The sequence below is a fragment of the Vombatus ursinus genome, unplaced genomic scaffold, assembly GCF_900497805.2.
Source record: "Vombatus ursinus unplaced genomic scaffold, bare-nosed wombat genome assembly UNPS02014811.1, whole genome shotgun sequence".
Classification (NCBI taxonomy): Eukaryota; Metazoa; Chordata; class Mammalia; order Diprotodontia; family Vombatidae; genus Vombatus; species Vombatus ursinus.
Window position 1 is genome coordinate 10379193 of NW_020954589.1, and position 25077 is coordinate 10404269.

The 25077-nt window shown below is 45.2% G+C and overlaps 1 protein-coding gene across 1 annotated transcript in view; it reads right to left on the reverse strand.

The window, feature by feature from the left end:
• Positions 1-21627, reverse strand: part of GRM4 (glutamate metabotropic receptor 4) — a 293779-nt gene extending 272152 nt beyond the window's left edge. The window contains exon 1 of the mRNA XM_027876584.1: positions 20769-21627. Coding sequence (XP_027732385.1) covers positions 20769-21293 — 525 coding nt within the window. The 5' untranslated portion in view covers positions 21294-21627. The remainder of the gene's footprint in view (positions 1-20768) is intronic.
• Between the last annotated feature and the right edge of the window lie 3450 nt (positions 21628-25077).

Sequence of the window (25077 nt, forward strand, 5' to 3'; positions counted from 1 at the left end):
AAAAGCCTGCTGGATTTGGATACAGGAAGACCTGGGTTCAAATCCAGTTTCTGACTCCAGCAGTGTGAATATGGACAAGTCAAGTCACTTAACCTCTCTGAGCCTCAGTTCCTCATCTGTAAGATGGAGACGATAATAATACCTGCAGTGAGCACTTCATAGGGACTGAGGATGAAAGATGATGTGTCTAGAGCCTTATATCAAAGTTAATCATCATTATTCCAAATGAAGAAAGTGAAGCCCACAGAGGTTAGTGATCAGTGACTTGCCCAAAGTCACACGGGGAGTCAGTTGCAATTCACAGAGAAATCATCGACTTTAGTGCGGGAAAGGAACTCCGAGGGCATCCACTTTGACCCCCTCAATTCACAGTGGAGGAAACAGAAACCCAGTCAGGTTAAGTGACTTGTTCAGTCAAGGAGCACTTGGGAGAGTTCAGGTTCGAGCACAGGTCTTACGACTGTAAATCCAGTGATTTTCATCACATCCCACTGTCTCCTGTCTGCTCTGGGGCCTCCTGGTTTGCCCAGAGCTGACTTTAACACTTCAAAGAGATTGTTACAGATTGCTTTTTAATCCAAGTATTTAAAACCTCCTTCCTGTTCCAGAAGAAGAATACGGAGAAGGAAGGAGGAAGGGGGGGAGGGGAGAACAGTAATTAATCAAAGTCCCCATTTCACAGATGAGAAATCAAATCCCAGAAATTACTCTGCAGAGGAGAGAGGAAGGATAGATTCCAGAACCCAAAAGCTGGCTCCATAGAAAATGTAGCCTCTAGGCTCTGTACTCCCCAGGGAAACCATAGCCATATTTTTTTAAAAAAAATCAGTATTTTCAACATGTCTCCCCAGAGACTGAAGGAGGGTGAGAGAGTTGGCCCTAGCCCATCCAGGTGCTCTGGCCCCAGAAGCAGGCCCAGCCTTCTAATGAAGGGCCCTCTGGGGTCTCTCTAGAGGCTGCCAAATGCCTCTGCTCCCTTCTTTCCCTTTCAACTACGTGATAATTAGCCTCTATTTGCCAAGCTTGAAACACCCTGTGTGTCTGCTTCTGAATTCCCCTTCTGCTTTCATTTCACTCAATTGCTTCTTAGACCAATTTTCCCATCTTCTAAGAGAGAGAGAGAGTTGGCAATCCCCCAGGCCAACCCAGGGCGCAACCCCAAGACATGTGTCTTGGGAAGGGAGGGGTGGAAGGGGAGAACCTATACTGAACAGCAGAGCAGGAATATATCTAAGAGCTCAATTCAATGAATATCTCTTAAGCAACTGCCACCTGCTACATACACTGCCTAGTGCTGAGCTGTTGAAAAAACAGAGACAAAAAAAGAAACGGTCCCTGACCTGAAGGAGCTTACATTCTGCTAGGGAGATATAACAGGTCCATGAGTAATTTGGACAAAAGAAATTTCAAGAAGGAGAGAATGTCCTCTTAACCCTCTATGCTATTTCACTTGGTGATCTCATCAACTCCCATGGATTCAATTATCATCTCAATACCTGATGATTCTCAAACCTACTTTTTTTTTTTTTTTTTGGTGAGGCAATCGGAATTAAGTGACTTGCCCATGGTCACACAGCTAATAAGTGTCACATGTCTGAGGCCAGATTTGAGCTCAGGTTCTCCTGACTCCAAGGCCAGAGCTCTACCCCCTGCACCACCTAGCTGCCCTCAAAGCTACTTCTCTGTCCTTAACTTCTCTCCTGATCTCCAGGCTTATATCTCCAGATGCCTATGAACATCTTGAACTGGATATCTCATAGATATCTCAAATTCAACAAGTCCAAAACTGAACTCATTACCTGGCCCCAAAACCTTCTCTCTTTCTGAACTTTCTTATTACTGTCAAGGGCACCATCCTTGTGGACTCGCAGTAACCTAGGCTCTCAAACTCAGTGTCATCCTTGACTCCCCATTTTCCCATTCCCCATATCCAATCTGTCACCAAGCTCTGTCATTTTTTTACCTTATTTCTCATCATCAAACATCTCTCACACATAACCCCCTTCTGTCCTCTGACACTGTCACCACTCAGCTCCAGCTCTGATCATCTTCTTGTTGATGTTTAGTTGTGTCCAACTCGTCATGATTCCACGAACCATAGCCTGCCAGGCATTCTTATCCTCCACTATTTCTCAAAGTCTGTCCAAGTTCATGTTTGTTATTTCCATGCTTATCATCTTACATCTGCACTGTTGCAGTAGCATGAGGGTTGGTCTCCTGGCCACAAGTCTCTCCTCATTCCAGTCTATCTTCAACTCAGCTTTTAATAGATCTTCCTAAAGTATGGAAGTGGCCATGTCATTTCACTATTCAACAAAATTTAGTGGCTCCCTATTACCTCCAGGAGTATAAACTCTTCTATTTGGCATTCAGAGCCCTTCATAACCTGGCCTCATCTTTCCTTTCCATCTTCCTACACCTAACATACACTTTCCTACACCACACATACTCTGTGATCCAGTGTTACTGGCCTCCTTGCTGTTCCTAATGACAAGACATTTCATCTCTGAATCCAGGTGTTTTCACTGGCAGTTTCCCATTCCTGGAATTTTCTCCCTCCTCATCTCTATCTCCTAGCTCCTCCGGCTTCCTTCAAGTCCCAGCCAAAGATCCACCTTCTACAAGAACACTTTCTCAATCTATTGCTAGTGCCTTTCCTCTGTTGATTATCTCCAATTTATCCTATAGATCAGGTATCCCAAAAGTCTTAGTCTTAACTGTAAAAATGCACTAAGATTTTTTTGAGTGTGGGGGAAATACTTTATTGTTTATTAATACTGTTTGAATGTAGTCTTATGGGGCTAGAAACTGTCTGACCCAAAACCATGGGTCATGTTGATCTCAGAGACCCTCCAGGGAAGCTAGAGGGCTTGTTTTGAGTCTACCCAAAACTCAAATGGACTCAAAACCACTCAAAAGTTTGTGCTTTAGGTCCACCCAACAGCTTTAGCTTTGTCCAAATTTTATTGAATGCTTATACTTACCAGCTAATATATGTATGTGTGTATATATATATATATATATATATATGTATATATATGTACATATATATCCAAAGCAACCTTTTCTATGTGCTGGCCACCTAGCTGCTTTTCTTTACACCCTTGTTTGAATTCTATATAATGTAAACCTCACAGAGAGATTCAAATTCTATCTAATGCAACCTCTCCTCAAGAGGGGAGCCACACTTTTTTTCCAGCTCTTCCTTCTGCCAAATCAACTTAATAAAAATCTTTCTAAAAATCTTTTTAGGTTTTGGTGTTTGTTGTCAGCCTGCAGGAAATACCCATATATCTTGTCAATACATAGTTGTTTATATGTTGTCTCCTCCCATTAGACTGGAAGCTCTTTGTGAGCAGGGACTGTCTTTTGCCTTTCTTTGTATCCCCAGCACTTAGCACAGTGCCTGCCTTATGGTTGGTTGGTTAGTTGTTGTCCTTCATTCTTGAGTCAAGTTACAATGTGCCCGACTGTGGCTGATCAGACCAATACAAGCTCAGAATGTTCTACCACAGGTCAAGAACAAATAGCCCATGTGAACATTTGGGGTAGATTCTCTAAATCTGTGCATCTCACATTACTTTTGAGCTACTCCAATTCTGCTTTGCACATAGAGCACAGCACCTTCTCTGATGCGGGCATGCCATGCTGAGTGATCCTGTGCCACTGTCTCCCATGTCACACAATCAATTCCAAAGCTCTTAATAGATGCTTATTAGACTAAAAGCTGCAGGGATCAGGAAAGGCCCCCTGTAGGAAATGAGCTGGGCTTTGAAGGAAGCCAGGGATTCTATCAGCCCAAGGTGAGTAGACAGTACATTCTAGACATGAGAAATCACTGAGGCAAAGGTATGGAGGTAAGAAATAGGATATTTTGTACAGAGAACAACTCCAGAGAGGAGAAGTAATTTGCCAAAATAAACAGTGTTGATAGCAGAGCCTAGACTCTAACAAAAGTCTTACTGGATCTGGAATAACAGAATCATGTACTTTATAGTTATAGGGGCCCTTAGAAACTATTTAGTCTACTCTCCTCATTTTTGGATGAGGAGATAGAAGACCCGCTCTGCTACATGTATGACCTTGAGCAACTCAGTTCACCAAATGTGAGCTTCAACTTACTCCTCTGTGACCTAAAGGGGTTTCACCAGATAGATCAGTAACTGGGCCTGGGGCAAATTGGGGGGAGGGGGAGGGGTTAACAGCGACATAAAGGACAGCTCCGCCTTAGGAGCCATTTCAATGGGTCTGGAGGGTCTGGCACATATCCACAAGGTTTGGGGACCATCAGGACCCTGGAGAGGAGTGCCTCAGTAATAGGATCCTGAGTATAGTGACCCACCTGCTATTAGAGGACCAGGAAGCAAGGTATGTAGGGATGAATAATAGGTGTCCACAATCTGGGTAAAGCCCTGTTCAGCCCATGTTAGTTACAGCTCTGCTTTTGGAGGGAGCTGGAAGGCTCTAAATCACATGATCATGATCTCCAGTTCAGTTCTCTTTCTAAAGAACCATGGCTTCTTCCTCTTGGCCCTTGGGATATTCCAGGGTCTATTCACTCTCATTCCCTAGTCCACATATTCCCTTGCTCCAGTTTAGGAACCCTATTCGTGGAATATGCCTCTTTGAAATGCTTCTTTGCCAAAGCACTTGGCTCCTAGGCTCTCATATATAGGGCTTCTGGCACTCGGGAGGGAGGGAAAAAGTCATAATAGTGGAAGACAGATAAACCTCTCTGGTCTGGAGTAAGGCAGATCTAAGTCTAAAACCCCTCCTGGGCAAAACTGTGATGTGGGCTGCTTGGTTGTCTTTACCTGGAGCCTGCCCCTTCCCTCTCTTCTCAAGGAACCAGGGCCCATATTCCCTTTTCAGCCTCTCTTCCACCCTAATCAAAATCTGCTCTTGTGAGAGGAGAACATTAGACTCAGGACCTGAGGGGAAGGGGCAGGGCACAAAATCACTTTCCCTCTCTCAGCTTCAGTTTCTTTCTCTATGAAATGAGAGCAAGCAAGAGAAAGTGGAAAACACGGTAAAAAGAGAGCTGGATTTGGAGTCAGAGTACCAGGGTTCAAATCCTGGCATAGCCACTTACTTTGTGAGTGATTTGGGGCAAGGCCCTTCCCCTCTTTGGGACTCAGTTTCCTTCTCTGTAAAATAAGGGAGTTGGAGTAGATAACCTCTGAGATCCCTTCCAGCTATATATATGGTAGTAAGTAAGGTCTCTTTCCAATTCTGACATTCTATTCTATGTTCCCATAAACTCAGTCACACTAAAGGGAAATCACTGATAACACTAGAAAATATCACCTCTCCTACACAGACTTGAATTTTCATAGGATTCACAGCCTTATTCTAAAGGCATTCTAGACATGAGTCAAGCAGGTGATAAAGATATTTCTTTAGGGGAGAGGGAGAAGTCTTCTCTCTGTCCTTGAAACCCCATTGCTAATTGTCATTAAATACTTCCCGAACCGGGAAAATGACAAAAGGCTCAGAAGCCCAGGCTGAAATGGAACAAATTGCTGCCCTAGCTCAGAGGAGCTAGGTGGTACAGTGCATAGACATCTGGACCTGGAATCAAGAAGACTCGAGTTCAAATCTGGCCTCAAACACTGCCTAGCTATGTGACCCTTGGCAAATCACTTAACTTCTGTTTGTCTCAATTTCCTCAGTAAAATGCAGATGATAACAATAGCACTTACCTTTCAGGGTTGTTGTGAGTATTGAATGAGATTAAAAAAAAATGTTTAAGTGCCTGAGATAGTAGGTCATTCTTCCTTCTTTTCTTCCTCCTGCTAGATTTCTTCCAGAATCTGGATCTGAGGATGTGTTAACTACAAACATCTCACACAACCATCCCTAGCCCCATTGGGGATATATCAACTACACCTGCAATATCTTTCTCCTATCTCTAAATCCAATGCCTCCTCATCCCTTGTCAACAGACTCACTCTTGAAGACCAGGAGTCAGAAGACCTCAGGCTCTAACTCACTATGTTGCCTTGGGAAAATAATTTCCCTCCTCTGAAGCCTCCATTTCATAGAACCGCAGTATCACAAGAGCTGAAAGGCATCTCAGAGCCCATCTGCACACCATGATATAGTGGAAAGAATGGTAGATTTGGAGTCAAGGGACCTGGGTTTGAATCCTGGTTCTGTCACTTACTACATGTATAACCTTGGGCCTTCTCTGTGATTCAGTTTCCTTATCTGTATAATGAGGGGTTTGGACTAGATGACCTCTAAAGTCCTATCCAACCCCATAGCTATGATCCATCGACCTTCCCCCGTTCCAAGGAGGCCAACCCTCGATAGCCTCCCTGACTAGCTATCCACACTGGCTTGAAAACCAGGACTCCACTGGTTCCTAAGACACCCTTCTGGAGAGCTCTAATCATCAGGAAGTTTTCCCACCTTATAGCAAGCTGAAACCTACCTCACTGCAACTTCCACCTAATACTCCCAGCTCTGCCGTCTGGGACCACATAGAATAAGCTTAATCCCTCTTTCACATGACAGCCCTTCAAATACTTTCCTCCTCAGTCAAATGGGGAGAATGCCCATGTTGCTGTGAGGATTGAATGCAATGATTCAAGTGAAAGCACTTTGAAAAGTACACAGCACCATACAAATGGGAAGTATAATTTATTATTGTCATCAAATCAACAAATATTCATGGTATGTGTTGTGCGTCAGGCCCTGTGGGGTATTCAAGAAACATGTTAGACAGCTCTCTACACGAGTCCACAAAGTGCCTCCATGCACTTATACTCAGTCTTAGCACACAGGCCGTCAAAACTGTAAGGAACCTCAAGAGGTCATCTCAGCTGACCCTTCATTTTATTGAGGAGGAAACTGAGGTCCAGAGTGGGTAAGTGACTCACCTATGGCAACAGAAAGTGAATAGGGGCAGAGCCAGGATAAGAACCAGGTCTCCTGACTCCCCATCCAAAATCGTTTCCAGTATTCCATGAGGTTAGATTTGGGAGACCACACATATGTGAATGAGGGAAGGCGCTGTCATTTTGGTAGCAATACCACACATAAAAAAATAACTGTGAGTCAGTGGCGTGTAATAAAGGCTGGAATCTCATCATTTACTAAGTCTTGGGAACAAGTATGCGATGGAAAGAGCCCTGGTTCCAGAGTCAGAAGACCCAGGTTCAAATCCCACCTTTAATGTTTATTGCCTATATGACATTGGGGAAGTTATTTCCTCTCTCCAGGAGGGCAGTAAAATGAGGGGGTTGGACCAGGCTTTAAGATCCCTACCAGCTCTCCTTTGACCCTTGGGTCATTTCTGAGACTCAGTTTCCTCATCTGTGCAATAGGGATCAAATAGAGATCAACAACCCCTGCCCAACCTCCCTGCCCCCTCCCATCAGGGCTATGGTGAGAATTACATGAGATCTTAGATGGGGAAATGATTTGTAAAGCTGCCGAGGGCTCCATAAATGTAAGTTATTATTACTGACAATACAGGGCTATACATGATAAGTTACTATTGTTGCATATTATAATGAATGGGTCTTGCTGCCAGCAGCATCTCCTGAAGCCGGGATCCAGCTTCCTGGATGAAGTCAACATCACTTGCCTCCCCTAGTGCCTCTTCCTTTGTTCCAGGCTCCTCCATCGTCCCCCTCCATCCTTCCCTCCCCCTGCTTCACTCATTCCCCTGCTCCTCTCTGTTCAGACATGTCAGCTGTCTATCAGTTAAGCAAAGATCACTTGCACAGTTGAAATGTTGTAACCCTGGAATCTTGAGCTCAAGAGGACAGCACTGGAACAGTGGTTTCTAACTGTTTTTGTATATTGGAGCCTTTTGGTTAGCCTGATGAAGTCTATGGACCCCTTCTCAGTAGAATGGTTTTAAATGGCATAAAATGAAATACATAGAATTGCAAATGAAACCAAATCTATTTAAATAAAGATGTAATTTCTTTTTATCCAAGTTCATGGACTCCCTGAAATCTATCCATAGTCCCCTTGAGGGTCTATGAACCCACAGTCAAGAATCCCTATTGACCAAGCCAACACCTTGGTATATGGGGCTTCTCAGGCTAGAGAAGAAGGCAAAAGTTTGAATAGCAGAAGGTGGCAGAATCTTCTGGTTGAGCAAAAAGTGTCCTCAGAGCCAAGGCAAAATTATGATATTAGCTAAGTATATTTCCTGACCTCATAATTCTATACCTTCTCTTCTCCTCTAGGGTCTTCCCCCTTCCCACTATCTTCTCTCCCCAGGATTATAGAATTTAGAATAGAAAGCAACCTTAGAAATCATCTGATCTTAGAAATCATCCTTTCATTTTACAAAGAAGGAAACTGAGGCACAGAACTAGAAAGGGACCTTCCTAAGGTCACACTGGTATTTAGCGCTAGGGTGAGATATGACCAAATAGGTCTTTCCCAGTTCTGATGTGCTTTGAATCCATGGCATGGGATAGCTTCTCCCCAAAGAGAGCAAGAGGGTCTATCTAGGGCATTATGGCCTCAACATGATGTGACAAAGGTAATTTATGCCCCCCTGAGTTTGGACGTTTGAACCCTGGTCTTCTGACTGTGGATATTCCAGAGACCTGTCTTGAGCCGTTTCCCAGGATCACATACGTTAGGAAGCAGCAAAGCACCCTGAAGGAGAGACCGAAAGTGGCAAGTGCTAAGCATGGCAAATCGCTCATATTAACTGCCCTCAGACCCCATGGAGACAGCCCAGGACCCTGAATCTTAAGAGCTCTGGGTACAGAGGAGCCCCACCTCCCCACCATCCCCCCACAGGCCACTGTTCCTGCCTCTAGCCCAGACCTCACAATCATCCTAGAGGGAAGCAAATCCTATGGAGAAGAGACCCACTTTCCCCACTACAACCAACACCAACCACTGACCAATGGCCAAGCAGACCCAAGAACCCTAGAAATAGTAGTGCCCCACCAATGACAAGTCCTGCTTCTGGCCCCACCTCCACTGCTATCCTACAGGGGAGCAGCCCCGTGGAGAGGTGTCCCGGCCAGTTTCTGCAGGTGCTGCAGCTAAAGCTACTAAATTCCCAAAAAAGAAAGATCTTGACACCAAAGTCCTTGGCACAGTTAAATGGTTCAACATCAGAAACTGTTATGATTTTATCAGTGAAAAAGACATTTAAAAAGACACATGACCACCTGCTTTGGCACTGTACCCTAAGGACAATGGAGCCTTTCCATCTGACTTACAGCCGAAACCTCCTAAATGTATTTTACAATGTGAGCTCCTTGAAAACAAACTGTCTTATTTTTCTATTTGTATCCCAAGCACTTAGTGAAGTGTTTTTCATGTAGCAAGTGCTTCATAAATGCTGTTCTATTCATTGTTCAGGGGGAAGATGATGAAAATAACAGCAGAATAAGAATCAAGGGATTTGGGTCTTGGTCTTGGCTCTGCCAACAACTTGCTGGGTGAGCCAGGCAACACATTTGCCCTTTCTGGGTCTCATTTTAGGAGTCTATAAGTTGAGACAGCTTCACCTAGTAGGCAGGGCTGGGTTTTTCTCAGTGATCCAGGGTGTACCCACTACCCAAGCAGAAGGACCTGGGTGTTGGTCATCATTCGGTCGTTTACTCACGTCCAACTCTTCATGACCTCATAGGCCACGGGGTTTTCTTAGCAAAGATACTGGAGTGCTTTGCCATTTCCATCACAAGGGATTAAGGCAAACAGAGGATAAGTGACTTGCCCAGGGTCACACAGCTTAGTAAGTGTCTGAGGCCAGATTTAAACTCAGGTCTTCCTGACTCTAGGCCCAGCACTCTATCCACTGAACCATGTAGCTGTCTCCAGACCTTAGAGACCATGAAATCCAGCCTGCTTAGAAGTCTCTCTTACAGGGAAGACACTGTAGCACAGAGCACAGAGTGACTTGTCAAGGCCCACTTGGCTCTTGGCAGGGCCTGTCAAAAACAGGCCTGCTAGGCTAGATGGCATAGTGGATAGAACACCGGCCCTGGAGTCAGGAGGACCTGAGTTCAAATCTGGCCTCAGACACTTGACACTTACTAGCTGGGTGACCCTGCACAAGTCACTTCACCCCATCACCTTGAAAAAAAAAAAAAGAAAAAAAGCTCAGGGCAGCTAGGTGGCGCAGTGAATAGAGCACTGGCCCCGGAGTCAGGAGGACCTGAGTTCAAATCTGACCTCAGACACTTGATACTTACCAGCTGTGTGACCCTGAGCAAGTCACTTATGCCTACTGTCTCACAAAAAAAAAAAACAAAAAAAAAACAGGCCTTCTAGGTAAGGGGCTGCAAGGCTAGAGAAAGGAGCGGAGCAGCACTTTACTTACAGCTATGGCAGGATGATGCTACCAGAGACAATCTGATGAAAAGCATAACATTGGTAGTCAGAAGAGAGAGGTATGGAATCCCAGGTTTGCTACTTGCTAGCAGCAGACCCATGGAAAATTTGATCCACTACTCTTTGGCCTCGGTTTTCCCATCTTTAAAATGTAAGAGTTTTCTATCTAAACCCTATGATCTTTTACAAGGTACCTCAAAGGGTCTATAAGACTTTAACACGTGAAGCCTATCAGACTATAACCTCCTTGAGGACAGGAGCCCCATCTCGCTCATCTTTGTATACTTCACCCCTCAGGCCTAGCACTAGCACAGGTATAAAAGTCCTTATCAGGAGTTCTTAACCCGAAGTCTATGTTTTTTAACATTTTGATAACTGTATTTCAATATAACTGATTTCCTTGTAACCGTATTTATGTTATTTAATACATTTAAAAATATATTCTGAGAAAGGGTCCAAAAGTTTTGCCAGGCTTCCAAAGGGACCTATGACACGCACAAAAAAAGTTGAGTACACCAGCTTTAGACAGACATAGCCTATATGTGCCCAGCACATAGTTGGTGCTTAATTCATGCTTGTTTATTGAGTAGAAAGAAAAGAAATAGCTGCTTATTAAGTACCTACTATTTGCCAGACTGGGGCAGCTAGGTGGTGCAGTGGATAAAGCACCGGGCCTCAAGTCAGGAAGACCTGAGTTCAAATCTGGCCTCAGACACTTACTAGCTGTGTGATCCTGGGCAAGTCACTTAACCCTGTTTACCTCAGTTTCCTTATCTATAAAATGAACTGGAGAAGGAAATAGCAAACTGCTCTAGTTTCTTTGCCAAGAAAACCCTAAATGGGGTCATGAAGAGACAGATACAACTGAAAAATTACTGAACATTCAGTTCAAGTAAGCTTGGGCACACTCCACATTTGGCTTAACTTTAGGTGGCACTTGAGGATTCACAAAGTATTTTCCTCAAAACAACTCCATTGTGTTGATAGTACAGGTGTTATTATCCCCCCTCTTTTTTTTTCAACAAAAGAGGAAACTGAGACTCAGAGATATTAAGTGATTTGGCCAAGGTCATACAACTAGTTAAGTGTCAAGAGGTGGGATTTGAACTCAGGTGCTCTAATCCACCACTCTTTCTGTGGCATCATTCTGTAAAATTTTGGGGGGAGGAGGGGAGTGGGGAAGGAGAAGGACTGCCCCATATGACTTCTTAGGTTCCCTCTAATTCTATGTTCCATTGTAGAATGTCCATAGTTTAAAGGAAAGAACACTAGATTTAGAACTAAGAGACCTAGGGGCAGCTAGGTGGCTCAGTAGATAGGGGCACCAGCCCTGAAGTCAGGAGGGACCTGAGTTCAAATCTAACCTCAGACCAAACACTTAACATTTACTAGCTATATGACCCTGGGCAAGTCACTAACCCCAATTGCCTAAAAATTTAAAAAAAAAAAACAACTAAGAGACCTAGATTTGAATCTCTGCAACTAGATGTCAACTAGAGCAGTCTTTTTGGGCTTTAGTTTGTTATTATTGTAGTGGTGGTAGTGGTGTCATTTCAGTCATTTCCGACTTCATGACCCCATTTGAGGTTTTCTTGGCAAAGATACTAGAGTGGTTTGCCATTTTCTTCTCCAGCTCATTTTACAGATGAGGAAACTGAGTCAAACAGGGTTAAGAGGCTTGCAGAGGATCACACAACTAGTAAGTGTCTGAGGCTAGATTTGAACTCAGGTCTTCCTGACTCCAGGACACTGTACACCTAGCTGCCCAGGCCTCAATTTACCCATCTGGAAAATGAAGAGGGTTAGCCTAACTGACCTGTAAAGTCTCGTCCAGCTCTAAATTCTATGATTCAAGTTGCTTTTTAAGCACCCCTCTGAGAATGGCTCTAGGCATTTGAACAAAGCCAGTTAAACAAGCCCACAGACACTACAGTCTGTGATGAGCTCCCCTGGGAGGAAGGTTACCTGTGTTAGAGAAACCCATGTCAAGCCCCTCACATTTAATTTATTTATTCTGACTGTGATTTAGGTAATGTAGAGAACTCCCAGAGAGGACGATCTCTTTCTCCATGCAAGTTGGCACCTTCCCTACACTTCATAGTCTTCAAACATGCAGCCCTCATATGGCCTGCAACACTCTTAAGTAAGGCCTGTACCAGATTAAAATGTCATTGGGAAATATTTAACAAAATAAATAAAAACATAATAAAATATATGAAGTTAATATGAGGTTTTCTAAGTCAAAATGTGCCCTAAGGGACCCTTATGTACAGTTTATTGGCCTCTTTTCTATTTAAGATTGACATACAGCCCACAGCACTGACAGGTTAAGTGATTATACAGCTAGCATGTGTCAGAGGTTAGATTTGAACCCAGATCTTCCTGACTTGGAGGCCAGTTCCCTATTCACTTTGCCATGTTGCTTCTCTCCTGATCCCAAATCTTTTTTTTTTAAGGCAATTGGGGTTAAGTGACTTGCCCAGGGTCACACAGCTAGTAAGTGTCGAGTGTTTGGTCTGAGGCCAGATTTGAACTCAGGTCGTCCTGACTTCAGAGCCAGCACTCTATCCACTGCACCACCTAGCTGCCCCGATCCCAAATCTTTTAAAAGTTTTAGAGGAGAAATTACCCCCCCACCTCCCCTTTCTAGCCAGGACTTCTGAAAGCCCTTCCAAGCCAAACTAAGACCTGCCCCAGCAGCCCAGCCTCCCAAGCCTCCCTGCCTCCAAAACAGGCCTCCTGGAAGGAGAGAAGCTACTAAAAATAGTCTGTATGCCTCTGGTCCCCACCAGAGAGAGACCCACCAATCATCTCAGAGTGGGAGAGAGTCTCCCCCCTCCTCCCCCTGCCATGATCCCCCCTCTCAGGGTACTTTCCAGACAAATCAAATGAGCTCTGAAATTAAACCATTAGACACATTCTTCATCAAAGCTCCATCAAGGGGCCCCACGGACTTCCCAACCCAACTCCTTCCAAGCACACACCCTCCTCTTTCTTCCCTGCCCATTCCTTTGCTGAAGTTCAATCTTTTTTGCTCTCTAAATGGCTTTTCGGTTTCTCGCCTGGCCTCTCATTTCTATTATTTTAATTATTGAATAGCCCTCACAACGTTCGCCTGGAACATTAGTGCTTTTAAAAGGGACCCTGGGAGCTCAGACCATCAGCTATCTATTTCTCTCCTCCATTGTCCCACCTCTCTCTCTCTCTCTCTCTATCTCTATCTCTATCTCTATCTATCTCTCTCTTTCTTCTTCTTCTTCTTCTTCTTCTTCTTATCTTCCTTAAATTCCCCTTCTCTCTCACCTTCATAGATTTAGAGCTAAAAGGCCCCTTAGAAGTCATCTAATCTGTTGTCTTCATTTTACAGAAGAGGAAACTGAGGTTCAGAGAGGTTAAAGGACTTGCCCCGGGTCACACAGCTAGTAAATACTTGAGGCCATATTTAAAACCAAGTCTTCCTGATTCCAGGTCTAACATTCTAACCACTGAGCAACACTGCCTCTCGCCCTTCATCCTCTTTAAATCCTCTCTGTCTCATCCTTCTCCAATCCTCTCCCCATCTTTCTTATCATCTTCTTTCCCTTACTCCTTCTTTTCCCTCATCTCTTCTTTTTGTTCATCCTCCTATACTTACCCCTTACTCTTTGTCCTTCTCATCTTTGTTTTTCTCTGACTTGCTTGTTGGCAAACCCTAGACAATGGGGGGAGGGGGCTTTCTCAAAACCCTAAAGAAGAGACATGGAAAGAATCAAGGTAAAAGTCTGGCCTTGGCCAGATGATGAGGAAGACAAGGGCAGAATCAGGGTCTCCAGCACCTGCTGCAAGTTCTCACTTATGTTAGTAATAAGCTACAAAGAGAATTTGTCTCCTGAACTATCCTGCTAACCCTGTGCGGAAAAAAAAAAAAAAAGCCCAGAGACTCCAATTCCCCTCCCCCCCTGCCAAAAAAAAAAAAAAACAGCCCTTGATTCCCCCCAGGTCAGATGGAAACAATACATCTCTTAACTAAAGGCAGTTTGGCACAAGAGAAAGAGAACTCAACTGAGCTAAGTTCAAATTTTAGGTCTGCCTCTCACTGCCTGTGTGATCTTGGGTACCTCCTCTGTAAAATCACAATGTCTAGTACATAATAGGTACTTAATAAATGTTTATTGGTTTTTTTGTGGTGGTAAAGAATTGGACATTGAGTCTTAGAAAGGAAGGAGAGGAAGGAGGGAGAGAAAGAGAAAATTTGAAACTCAATTTTTTTAAATGAATGTTAAAATTTTCTTTACATGTGATTGGAAAAAATAAAATGCTACTTAAAAAAAAAGAATTGGACATTGAGAGGATGCCTCTCAATCAGGGCTGACCCAGTTGTGGTATGTGAGTGTGATGGAGTACTATAAGAAATGACAATGGGGATGACTTCAGAAAAACCTGGGGAGACCTATATGAACTGATGCAAAGTGAAGTGAGCAGAACCAGAACACTGTACACAGTAACAGCAATATGGCAATGAGGCTCAACTGGGAAGACTTAGCTACTCTGATCAATACAATCATGTAAGACATTTCCAAAGGTCTCTGATGAACAATGTTATCTACTTCCAGAGAGAAAACTGATGAACTCAGTGCAGATTGAAGCATATTTTTTCTTGGTTTTTTGCAACATGGCTAATATAGAAATATGTTTTGCACAACTTCACATTTATAATGGGTATCATATTGTTTGCCTTCTCAATGGGTGGGGGAAGGAGAGAATGTGTAACTCAAAATTTTAAAAATAAATAAACTGGCCCTGGAGTCAGGAGGACCTGAGTTCAAATCTGGCCTCAGACACTTACTATTTTGTGACCCTGGCCAAGTCACTTAACCTCAATTGCCTCCAAAAATAAAATAAATTAAATTAAATTTGTGAGGGACTGTCTGATGTTGGCAGCTGCCAGTTGGGTGCTGTGGCATGGGTAAGGTAAGATCTAGGTATTTTGGAAGTCGAGGCAGGGACTGTGGTAGGCAGAGTCGTGTGTACTGGGATGGGCTGGATACGGAGAAGCCATGAGGCAATTGGGCAGTGCTATGAGATAAGCTGGGTTCAAGGAAGTAGCCGAGCCTGAGCTCCTGAGGCAAGGGGCGGTGCCACGTGGGAGTGGGATGGCAGAGGACTGAGTTCCTTCTGCTTAGTCCCCTCCCTATATGCAACGTCATCCCCAGATGCCTCTTGTGACCTTCCTGACCTTGTGCAGCACTGACCCAGTCCCCTCCTGAGTCTGACTTCCTAGGTCACGTACTCTTGTCTATGCGTCAATCCCAGATGCCTCCTTCCTGTATCCAATCCTAGCCTCCTACGTCACTCCCTTCCCCCTTGGTGTGCTAAACTCAGACAGCCCCTTCCGGTATCTGACCCTACAATCATTGGCTAGTAGCGGGCTGGGGAGGAGGGGCTAAGTAGGTACTTAGGAACAAGCGTGGTCAGATCATACACGTGCGCGCTCCCCTGGCTCCTGCCTGTTGCTCTGGCCTTGCTGCTTGGGCTTGCTATGATGGTTTGCTGTGTTGGCCTCTGAATAAAGCTCTGGTGTTGGTGCCTCCCGATGGCTTGTCTCTGTGTGGTGATCCGGCTCAGAACCGAGGACCCAGGCGTGGGTAAGACTCTGGTGGTGTACTTCTTTTAAGGGAAGTAGGTACTGGCGCACGACTGGCAGAAGGTCGGCGTGCGGCCCGTATAAAATTAAATTAAAAATGTTTATTGGTTGATTGACTAATTAAAATGAAGAAGTAATTAGATATTTCCTAAGGTCCAACATGTTCCCTAGGACAGAAGCTCAGTCTAGGAACATGACAGATGTAAGGGTCAGAATAATAATTGCTGACATTTATATGAGACAGCCTTAGCATAGCAGATAGAGTGCTAGACTTGGAGCCAAAAAAACCTGGGTTCAAGTCTCACCTCTGAAACCTACTTGCTGTGTGTCCCTGGTCAAGTCTCTTAGCTTCTCAGTGATCTAGGCAACTTTCTAGGACTACACATTGGAGAAAATGCTTCCCACTTCATTGGTAAAGGAAGTTTTATCATCTGGAAGTTCTTTGGGCAGCTAGGTGGCACAGTGGACAGAACGCTGGCCCTGGAGTTCAAATCAGGCCTCAGACACTTTACACTTACTAGCTGCGTGACCCTGGGCGAGTCACCTAACCCCGACTGCTTCACCAAAAAGCAAAATAAATAAATAAACATCTAGAAGTTCTCGATACCATTGAAATCCCAGAGTTAGTCCCTAAACTAACACTTTGAGGTTTACAAAGTACATATTATCTCAACTCACAATATGCCTGTGAGGAAGGTGCCATTTTACAGGTGAGAAAACCGAGGTCAGAGGCTTGTCCAGCCTCACACAGTTGGCAAATATCTGAGGCATTCAAACGCAGGTCTTCTGGGCTCCAAATTCAGTAGTCTATCTACTAATACAAGGCCACATGTGGCTGCAAGACCACAGGTTCCCCACCCCTGTACTAGGCCAAGCTGACTCCTTCCCTTCTTGGAAGAGGTTGGGAGTTCAAAACCCTGAATATACTATAAGATTCCGTTGATGAGTTGGTTGATTTTGCTGAGCTCTGTTTTTAACAGGGCATGGCTCTCTGGATAGAAGACGGGGGAGGGATATAGTTGGAAATGTAAGTGATGTAAAAATGAAAGATATTAATAAAAAATTTTTTAATTAAAAAAGAAGTTTGAGGCCTGAGGTTAGGACAAAGAACCCCAAGGAGACTCTCTCACACACAAAACAGTCCCCAGGAGAGATTAGCATAGACATCAGAATTCCAGTCTTTAAAGACATTAATGCCATTTGTAAAATGACTAGACCAGGGCTGGGGAACCTGAGGCCTGGAGGCCACATGTGACCCTTTGACTGAAGCCAAACTTTGGAGTTGGATTCCATCAAAGGGCCACACTTGAGCACCTAGAGCGCCACACATGGCCTTGAGACCGCAGCTTCCCCACCCCGGGGCTAGACCATACACAGATGGATTTTTAGGAAAGAATTCTGTTACTAAAAGCTGGCCGTCTCAAGAACTATCCTGCCTTCCCTCAACCCTGGGATATCCTCTCTCTCCACTACAACCACCACCACCCTCACCACTTCCATAAGAATCTTCTAGTCATAGAGAGAGCAGACCTCAGCTCACCTCCAGAAGAAACTGAACCCTAGAATGCACAGGGGGCAAAGAGTGATCGACCCAAGGTTTCTCAGTGTTTAGAATGCACCAAGTGCCACTCCTCATCAAGTACTACAAATCTACCTCTATCAAGCCTCAGGCTCACTGAAACCCGAAAATTAAGAGCACTCCTACCACAAGAACCCAGAAGGCATTCACCGTGCAGTGGAAAGAGCCCTGGACCGGGAGATGTCACCCTTTCTGCTCAGGAAGCTCCAATGGCTCCCAAATCTTCTGTTTGGTATTGTCTGAATAGCCTTACCCCTCCTATCTTTCTAATCTTCCCCTACTTTTTTCCCCTCCACACAGTACAATCCAGTAATACTGGCCTACTTCCCATGGGACACTCCATTTCTTCTTCAAGCCTTTGACCTGAAGGCTTCCCATGCCTGGAACGTTTTCCCTCCTCACGTTTCCTCTCTCGACACCTCTGGCTTCTTTCAATACTCAGTTCAAATGCTATCTTCTTTAGGAGATGTTCCCATTCCCATCCCCCAACCATCTTTAATTTCACCAGTTTTTTACTAATTGGTAAAATTTGATCATGTTACTAATAATTAGGTACCTGCTTCTTGGGCCTTATTTTACAATGTGTGTGATTGCTCTTGAGAAAGAGTGTAAGAGCAGGAGGATGGGTTTGTTTGTGGCAGCCTTGGGAGGGAGAGCTGCACCCAGGCCCCGGCCACCGTATTCCCTCCTCCCTTCCCCAGCCTTCTCCCAGGAGAGAGATGGTTTTTTAGGGAGAGATCAGGACTTTTCAGGAGTCACTCTCTTTCTACTTAGTATCTTCTATTTGCCTCTTTGTTTAAATGCTGTTTCCTTCATTACAATGTAAACTTCTAGAGGGTAGGGACTGTTTTTGTGTTTTTACCTTTCTTTGTATTCCCAGGTTTTGGCACCACAATTGATACATAATAAGAGCTTAATAAAATCTTTGTGGATTGATTGATTACTAAAATAAAAACAAAAACATGCTTTCCATTACAGTACATCTAAAATAACACCAACTGCTTTCTGTAATAAAACCTTGAGCAGGCCAGTCAAATACAAGGACAGCAGGGCAGCTAGGTGGCACCATAGTGCACAGAGCTCTGGGCCTGAAGTCAGGAAGACTCATCTTGAGTTCAAATGTAGCCTCAGACACTTACTAGCTGTAAGACCCTGGCCAAGTCACTTAAACTTGTCTGCCTCAGTTTCCTCATCTGTAAAATGAGCTGGAGAAGGAAATGGCAAACCACTCCAGAATTTCTGCTAAGAAAACCCCAAATGGAGTCATGATGAGTTGGACACATCTGAACTATAGGAAAACCATCAGAAGACCCAGGTCCTGGTTCTGCAGCTAACTCTGGACCTCATTCTTGCCACCTCTAAAATGAAGGAGAGGGTTTTAGGGGGACCTCTGATTGCATTTGGTACAGAAGTTCCCAGGAAAAATATACCTCTACCTGTGTTAATTAGCTCTTGTCTTGCAGCTTACGGTCCTAGAGAGCTCCCGGAGACCTTGAAAAGTGAGAAGGCATTGCACAGCCAGTACGCAGCAGAAGCAGTACTGAGCCCAGGTTGTGCTGACTCTGAGGTTCTATCTTTATGCACTAAGCCTTACCGCCTCTCTCAGAGAGAGAAGCAGATAATGGCTGAGGCTCTTTCCAGCTCTACGATAATGTGATACAGGATACGATTGATATGATAGGATATCACATATGAGATGTGATATGTGTCCAGCCTCCTTTCTGTCTTTCCACACCTCCCTCCCACTCCCCTCCAAACCAAGTCAAGTCAACGAGCATTTATTCTGGGCCTACAATGTGCCAGACTTCCCGCAGAAGGTAGGATTTCCTCACCAATTCTCCTGCCACATAATATTAGCTACGGAAATGGGATCCGGAGAAAGTGCCCATGTAAGGACCTCCCCTTCACGCAGCTTCACCATCTCTCCACCACCGCGCTCTCAAAGGGCCAATTCTCCTTCTATTCTAAACCAGGCTTCCAGGCTCTCCTGAAAAGTCTTGATCTTTCCCTGAAAAACCATCTCTCTCCTGGGAGAAGGCTGGGGAAGGGAGGAGGGAATGTGGTGGCCAGGGCCTGGGTGGGGCTCTCCCTCCCATGGCTGCCACAAACAAACCCATCCTCCTGCTCCTGCACTCTCTCACACACACACAATCACACACACTGCAAAACAAGGCACAGAGAAGCAAGCACATAATTATTGGTAAAATGCTTGTAATGGGTTTTGTTGTTTTTTTTTTCTCTCCACCCGGTAGCTTTCAGTAGTTGTAGCAGCTTAGCGAAGCACTTGGCTCCGATTGAATTGCAAATCAGCAGCTCTTGCCCCAGGAAGGAGGAAAGGAAGCAAGGGGAGAGGGGGAGGGGAGAGAAGGGAAGGGAGGAGGAGAATGGGAGACAGGTAAGAAGGGAAGGGAGAAAACAACAGAGAGGGAGGGAAAGAGGGAAGGAAGGAAGGAAGGAAGGGAGGGAGGGAGGGAGGGAGGGAGAAAAGATGGGAAGAAAGAAGAAAGGAAGGGAAGGAGGGAGGGAGGGAGGAAGGGAGGGAGGGAGGAAGGAAAGGAGGGGTGAGGAAGGGAAAAGGAGGGAAGGAGGAAGGGAGGGAGGGAAAAGGAGGGAGGGAGGGAGGGAAGGACGAAAGGAGGGAGAGGAGGGAGAAGGAAAGGGAGGAAACAGGAAAGAAAGAAAAATGGGGAGGGAAGAAAGATAGAAAGGAAGGAGAGGGAAAGGAGGAGGGGAGGGAAGGGAAAGGAGGAGAAGGAGAATAAGATACAGGTAAGGAAAGAAAGAATAGGAAAGGAGGAGGAAAGAATAGGAAGGGAAGGAGAGGAGGGGCGAGGGAGGAAAAAGAAAGGAAGAGGGGGATGGGAGACAGATAAGAAGGGAAGGGAGAAAAGAATAGAAAGGAAGGGAGGGAGGTAATAATAGATGAAAGAGAAAGAAGGTAAGAGTAGGAACAAATGGAGGAAAAGAAGTAAGGGAGGGGAGAAGGGAAGGAAAAGAAAAGAGAAACGGAAGGAACAGAAAGAAGAGAAAGGGTGAAGGGGAAGAGGAAGGGAAAGGGAAAATAAGAGAAGCACTGCTCAGTAGCTAATGAGCATCGACAGGAAATCTCTTTTTCCACACCCTCAGTAGTAGTCCTTACAGGACTGGGAGAGAGCTTCCTCTCTGGAAACAGGAGGGGAAGAGGGAGAGGAAGAAGGCACACAGCCTGTAGTTCTAGGGCTCCAGCACCAGGGGCACACTCACCTTGAAGAGGCGAAGGATGTTGGCCACCATGATGGAGACTGAACTTCCCGAAGCCCCAATAACACCCACCACGCGCTCGGGCTTGGTGATGATGGGTGGCCCTCCATTGACACAGCGCACCTCAGTGCCGTCCTTTTCGATCAGCGCCTGCACGAAAGTCAATGACTGCTCTAGAGCATGGGTATCCCGGGAGCAGGTGTCCAGGATGCGGGCACCCAGTGTGATGTTGGGCAACAGGTCAGGGTCATTATTGATCCGGTCAAGTGCAAACAGCATGGCCTCTAATCGGTGGATGCCCTTCTCCTTCTTAAGCTCCCCACAGGCTTTACCCTCGGAGCCCCTTCCGTGGACTGGAAATAGGCCACCCAGAGTGATGTCCCCGTCGATGCGGATGGAGTTCATGTGGGGATGACCCTGGCCTCTGGGTTTGCCCAGGGAAGGGGCTACCCAGAAAAAGCATGGGCTGAGAAACAGCAAGAGAGGCAGCCGCTGTAGGCACCAGCAGCCTCTGCTTTTCCTAGTCATCGCCAAAAGACAGCAAGGGAAATTAAGTCCTAGAGACCCATGAACAGCAGACAGAGACTCCAAGCCCTAGTGAGGTGCTGTAGCCTGAACTAGCATGGGCTTCTGCTCCAGGTGTCCCCAAGGCTCTCACAGGGATCAGCTTAGGAGTAAAGCTTTGGGGAGTTCCCATGAGATCCAAAGTGCCAGACCATGATGCCTTGTTCTCTTGGACACTAGTAATGCTATCCCAGGGATGAAATAAATTCAGTGACTCTGGAGGATTCCACAATCCATGCCAGGGAGTATCAGGGAGCCAAAGGGATATCAGATAGCAGGTGGTCTATGTTTCACAGGATTCGCAAGTTCTGATGGCTGGTCCTTCAGCTGTTCACTGCAGAGAGAGACATGAAGGCTCTTGGCTTTTCATAATGTGGCATCTAGAAGAAAATAGCTCTGTTCTTCCAACCTTAGAAAGTGGAGCTAGTGAGAGAGAGAGAGAGAGAGAGAGAGAGAGAGAGAGGGGGAGAGAGAGAAAGAGAGAATATCAAACAAAACCCCAAAGAGGACATTAACTATTCTGATCTCTCATCAGGCAGCCAGAGAGATGGAGATGCCAGAGGTTATCGCCAAAGGCTTTGCAAATCTCCAGAATTTGATTTCCTTCCAGCTACCCTACTCAAGAGAGAGTACAAAATAGAAATCTAGCCCCTTTGGAAGACAACTGAAGCTCCCCTTTCCCCTATCTGCAGCCCAGAGCATCCACAAGGGAGATGCCTACGTACCCCAGCGCCAAGTAGGCTGTGGCCAGAAACATCTGTGGGACGCATGTCACCCTAAGAAATACACACACACATACACACACACACACACACACACACACACACACACACACACACACACAGAGCTTCCCTTGCTTCAGGGCCCTTCACAGATGTTTGCTCACAGTAAGTCGGGATGTGTGAGACAGCATTCCCTGGCTGGTAATCTCCTGGAGAAACCTGAGTTCCTCACTCCACTGCCCAGTGGCTACTTTGTCCCCCTCTCCTGTCAATCAACAAATGTTTCCTAAGTACCTACCAGGTGATAATCACTCCCCACTAGGTGCTAGGCACTAGGATGGGTAGATGGGAGTAGAGCGTGTCAGAAGCGACTAGAGGTAGAGACACAAAGATGTGATGACTAGATAAATGCTTCATTCATTCATTCATTCATTCATTCATTCATAGTAGAAGAAACACTGGCTCTGGAGACAGAAGACCTGGATAAAAATTCCAGCTTAGCCACTGACTGTATCTGTGTGGATCACAAGCAAGTTAACATGTCTCTGGGCCTCAGTTTCTTCACCTGTCAAATGAAGGGATTGGCCTAGATCAGGGTGGAGAACATGTGGCCCTCTAGGTCCTCAAGAGTGGCCCTTTGACTGAATCCAAACATGATTGGATTCAGTCAAAGGGCCACACTTGTGCACCTATAAGAGACCTCAGGTTTCCCACCCCTGGCCTAAATGATCTCCAAGGTCTCGTCTACTTCTGTATCTTATAACTGTAAGAACTGGGCCCAATCCCTGGCTCCAAGGAGTTTATAGCCTTGTTGGTGAGGTGAGACATACTCAAATAAGACAATTAAATAGCGGTACAAGGCAGCATTTAATTAAGGGCTAAAATGTGCCACTAAGACCATTAGCACTTCAGGATTTAATAATAACACCTCTCATTTAAAGAGCAGTGTTACAATCTCATTCCATCCTCAACCCTTGGAGGTACAGGTTGAAGATATTATGATCTCCATTTTACAGAGGAGAAAACTGAGGCCCAAGGAGGGAAGTAAATGGCTAGTCTTCTCCTGGCTCTCAGCACAAGGCTCTATCTGCTTTCCTGGGGTCTCCAAATCATACCAGGGCAACTCAGGGATTAAGAAAATGAAATGAGGGGCAGTTAGGTGGCAAAGTGGATAGAGCACCGACCCTGAAGTTGGGAGGGCCTGAGTTCAAATATGGCCTCAGATCAAACACTTGACACTTACTAGCTGTGTGACCCTGGGCAAGTCATTTAACCCCAATTGCCTAAAAAGAAAATGAAATGAGCTGGGGCCATCCAGTCCCCCTGGGCTTTTTTTCCAAGGGATAGGAAAATTTCCTCCCTGCTTCCCTTGCCCATCTCAACCCCAGGGTTGCCCAGCCTCCCCAAGTAGAGAAGACCAAGTGAATCTCATCTCACTTGAGGGAAGAAGCCATGACTGCCTACCCTCTTTGGCCTCTCTCTCCTAGAGTGGGGCTCAGGTTACCACTCCAGCTGCTGCCTATTATTATTATCAATATCGTTAGTATTCTTATTGGCATTAAATATTTATCCAGGAGGGCAGAGAAGAGAAAGCCAGCTCGTCCTTCATTCTAACTCCTCCTCTGAGGCTAGTTTTCCCCTGGAATCCCTCCTGCCTCCCCACCTCCCCATCACCACCACCACTTTCAATCCTCTCTCCCTCATCAGCAGGAGTGAGAGGTGCTGGGAGGCCAATTATGGACCTGGCTGGGGAGGAAGAGCACTTGGATCATCTCTCTATCCAGCAGCGGCCCAAAGGGAATCAGAAAGGAGTACCCTTGTCTCTGTACCTCAGTTCCCCAAGGGAGGAAGTTAGAGTTGGTTTCTAAAGCCTTCAGGGGAAGCCACAGCTTTGGCATTGGACAAAAGGATCTTTCTGAGAGTGACCCACTCCCCATTGTGGGTCCCCTTCCTCCCTTTCTATCTAAACTGCAGCCCCGCACCCTGGCCCCCAACCCAGAACCCTAGGCCCCACCTCTCTCATGTCTTATGTTGAGAGGGAGAAGGGACAAAGAGAAGGATAAGGCTCAGCACCTATGGTACTCTCAAGTCAGAGACTGTAGCTATATCAACACCTACAATTATATGTCTTATTGGTATACTCCACCAACCACATTCAGATCCATTTGCTTCATTTAATCTTCGTTGTATTTCCATAAGTGATTTATTATTCCCAATACACAGATGAGCAAACTATGAAGTCATTTGTCCAAAGTCACCAACTTTGCTACGGCGAGAACTTTTCCCAATACCCTGCTGCCTCCTACAATCAATAAGCATTTATTAGTGAACTACTCTGGGCCAGGCACTGAGCATTAAAATACAGAATCAACATAGTCCTTGCCCTCAAGAAATTTACATTCTTTTAGGGAGATATAACATGTTAACAGACAAATAAATAAAGGTACGTGCAGAAAAACACAAAATGATAAATACGGGAGATCAGGAAAGGCCTACTGAAGGAAAGGGAACTAGGGTGCCAAGAGGCACTAGTGAGGAGGGACAGCATTCCAAGAATCAGGTATAGTCTCTGCAATGGGTGGAGATAGAATGTTCAGTAACAAGCAAATAGGTAATTTAGCTACAATATAGAATATGTTTAAGAGTGGGGGAAGGGGGGAATAATGGATAATCAGCCTGAAAAGACAGGCTAAAGCCAGAGTATGAAAGGTTTTAAATGACAAACAAGAAACTTTGCATTTTATCCTAGAGGTAATAAGGAGCCACTGAAGCTTCTTGAGAATGGGAGTTAACACAGTCATACCTATGCTTTAGGAGTATCAAATTGGCAGAGATAGAACAGCAGAGAGCATGTGTGGGCAAGACAATTCTCTTTGTACAGACTCCAACACATCTGAGCACAAGCTAAAAGCTTTCTCAAAGGGAAAGGAATAATTATTCTACTCAATAATCATAGCATTAATATGACACTAAGATTTGCAAAGCACTTTATATTATGCTATCTCATTTGATCCTCACAACAATTC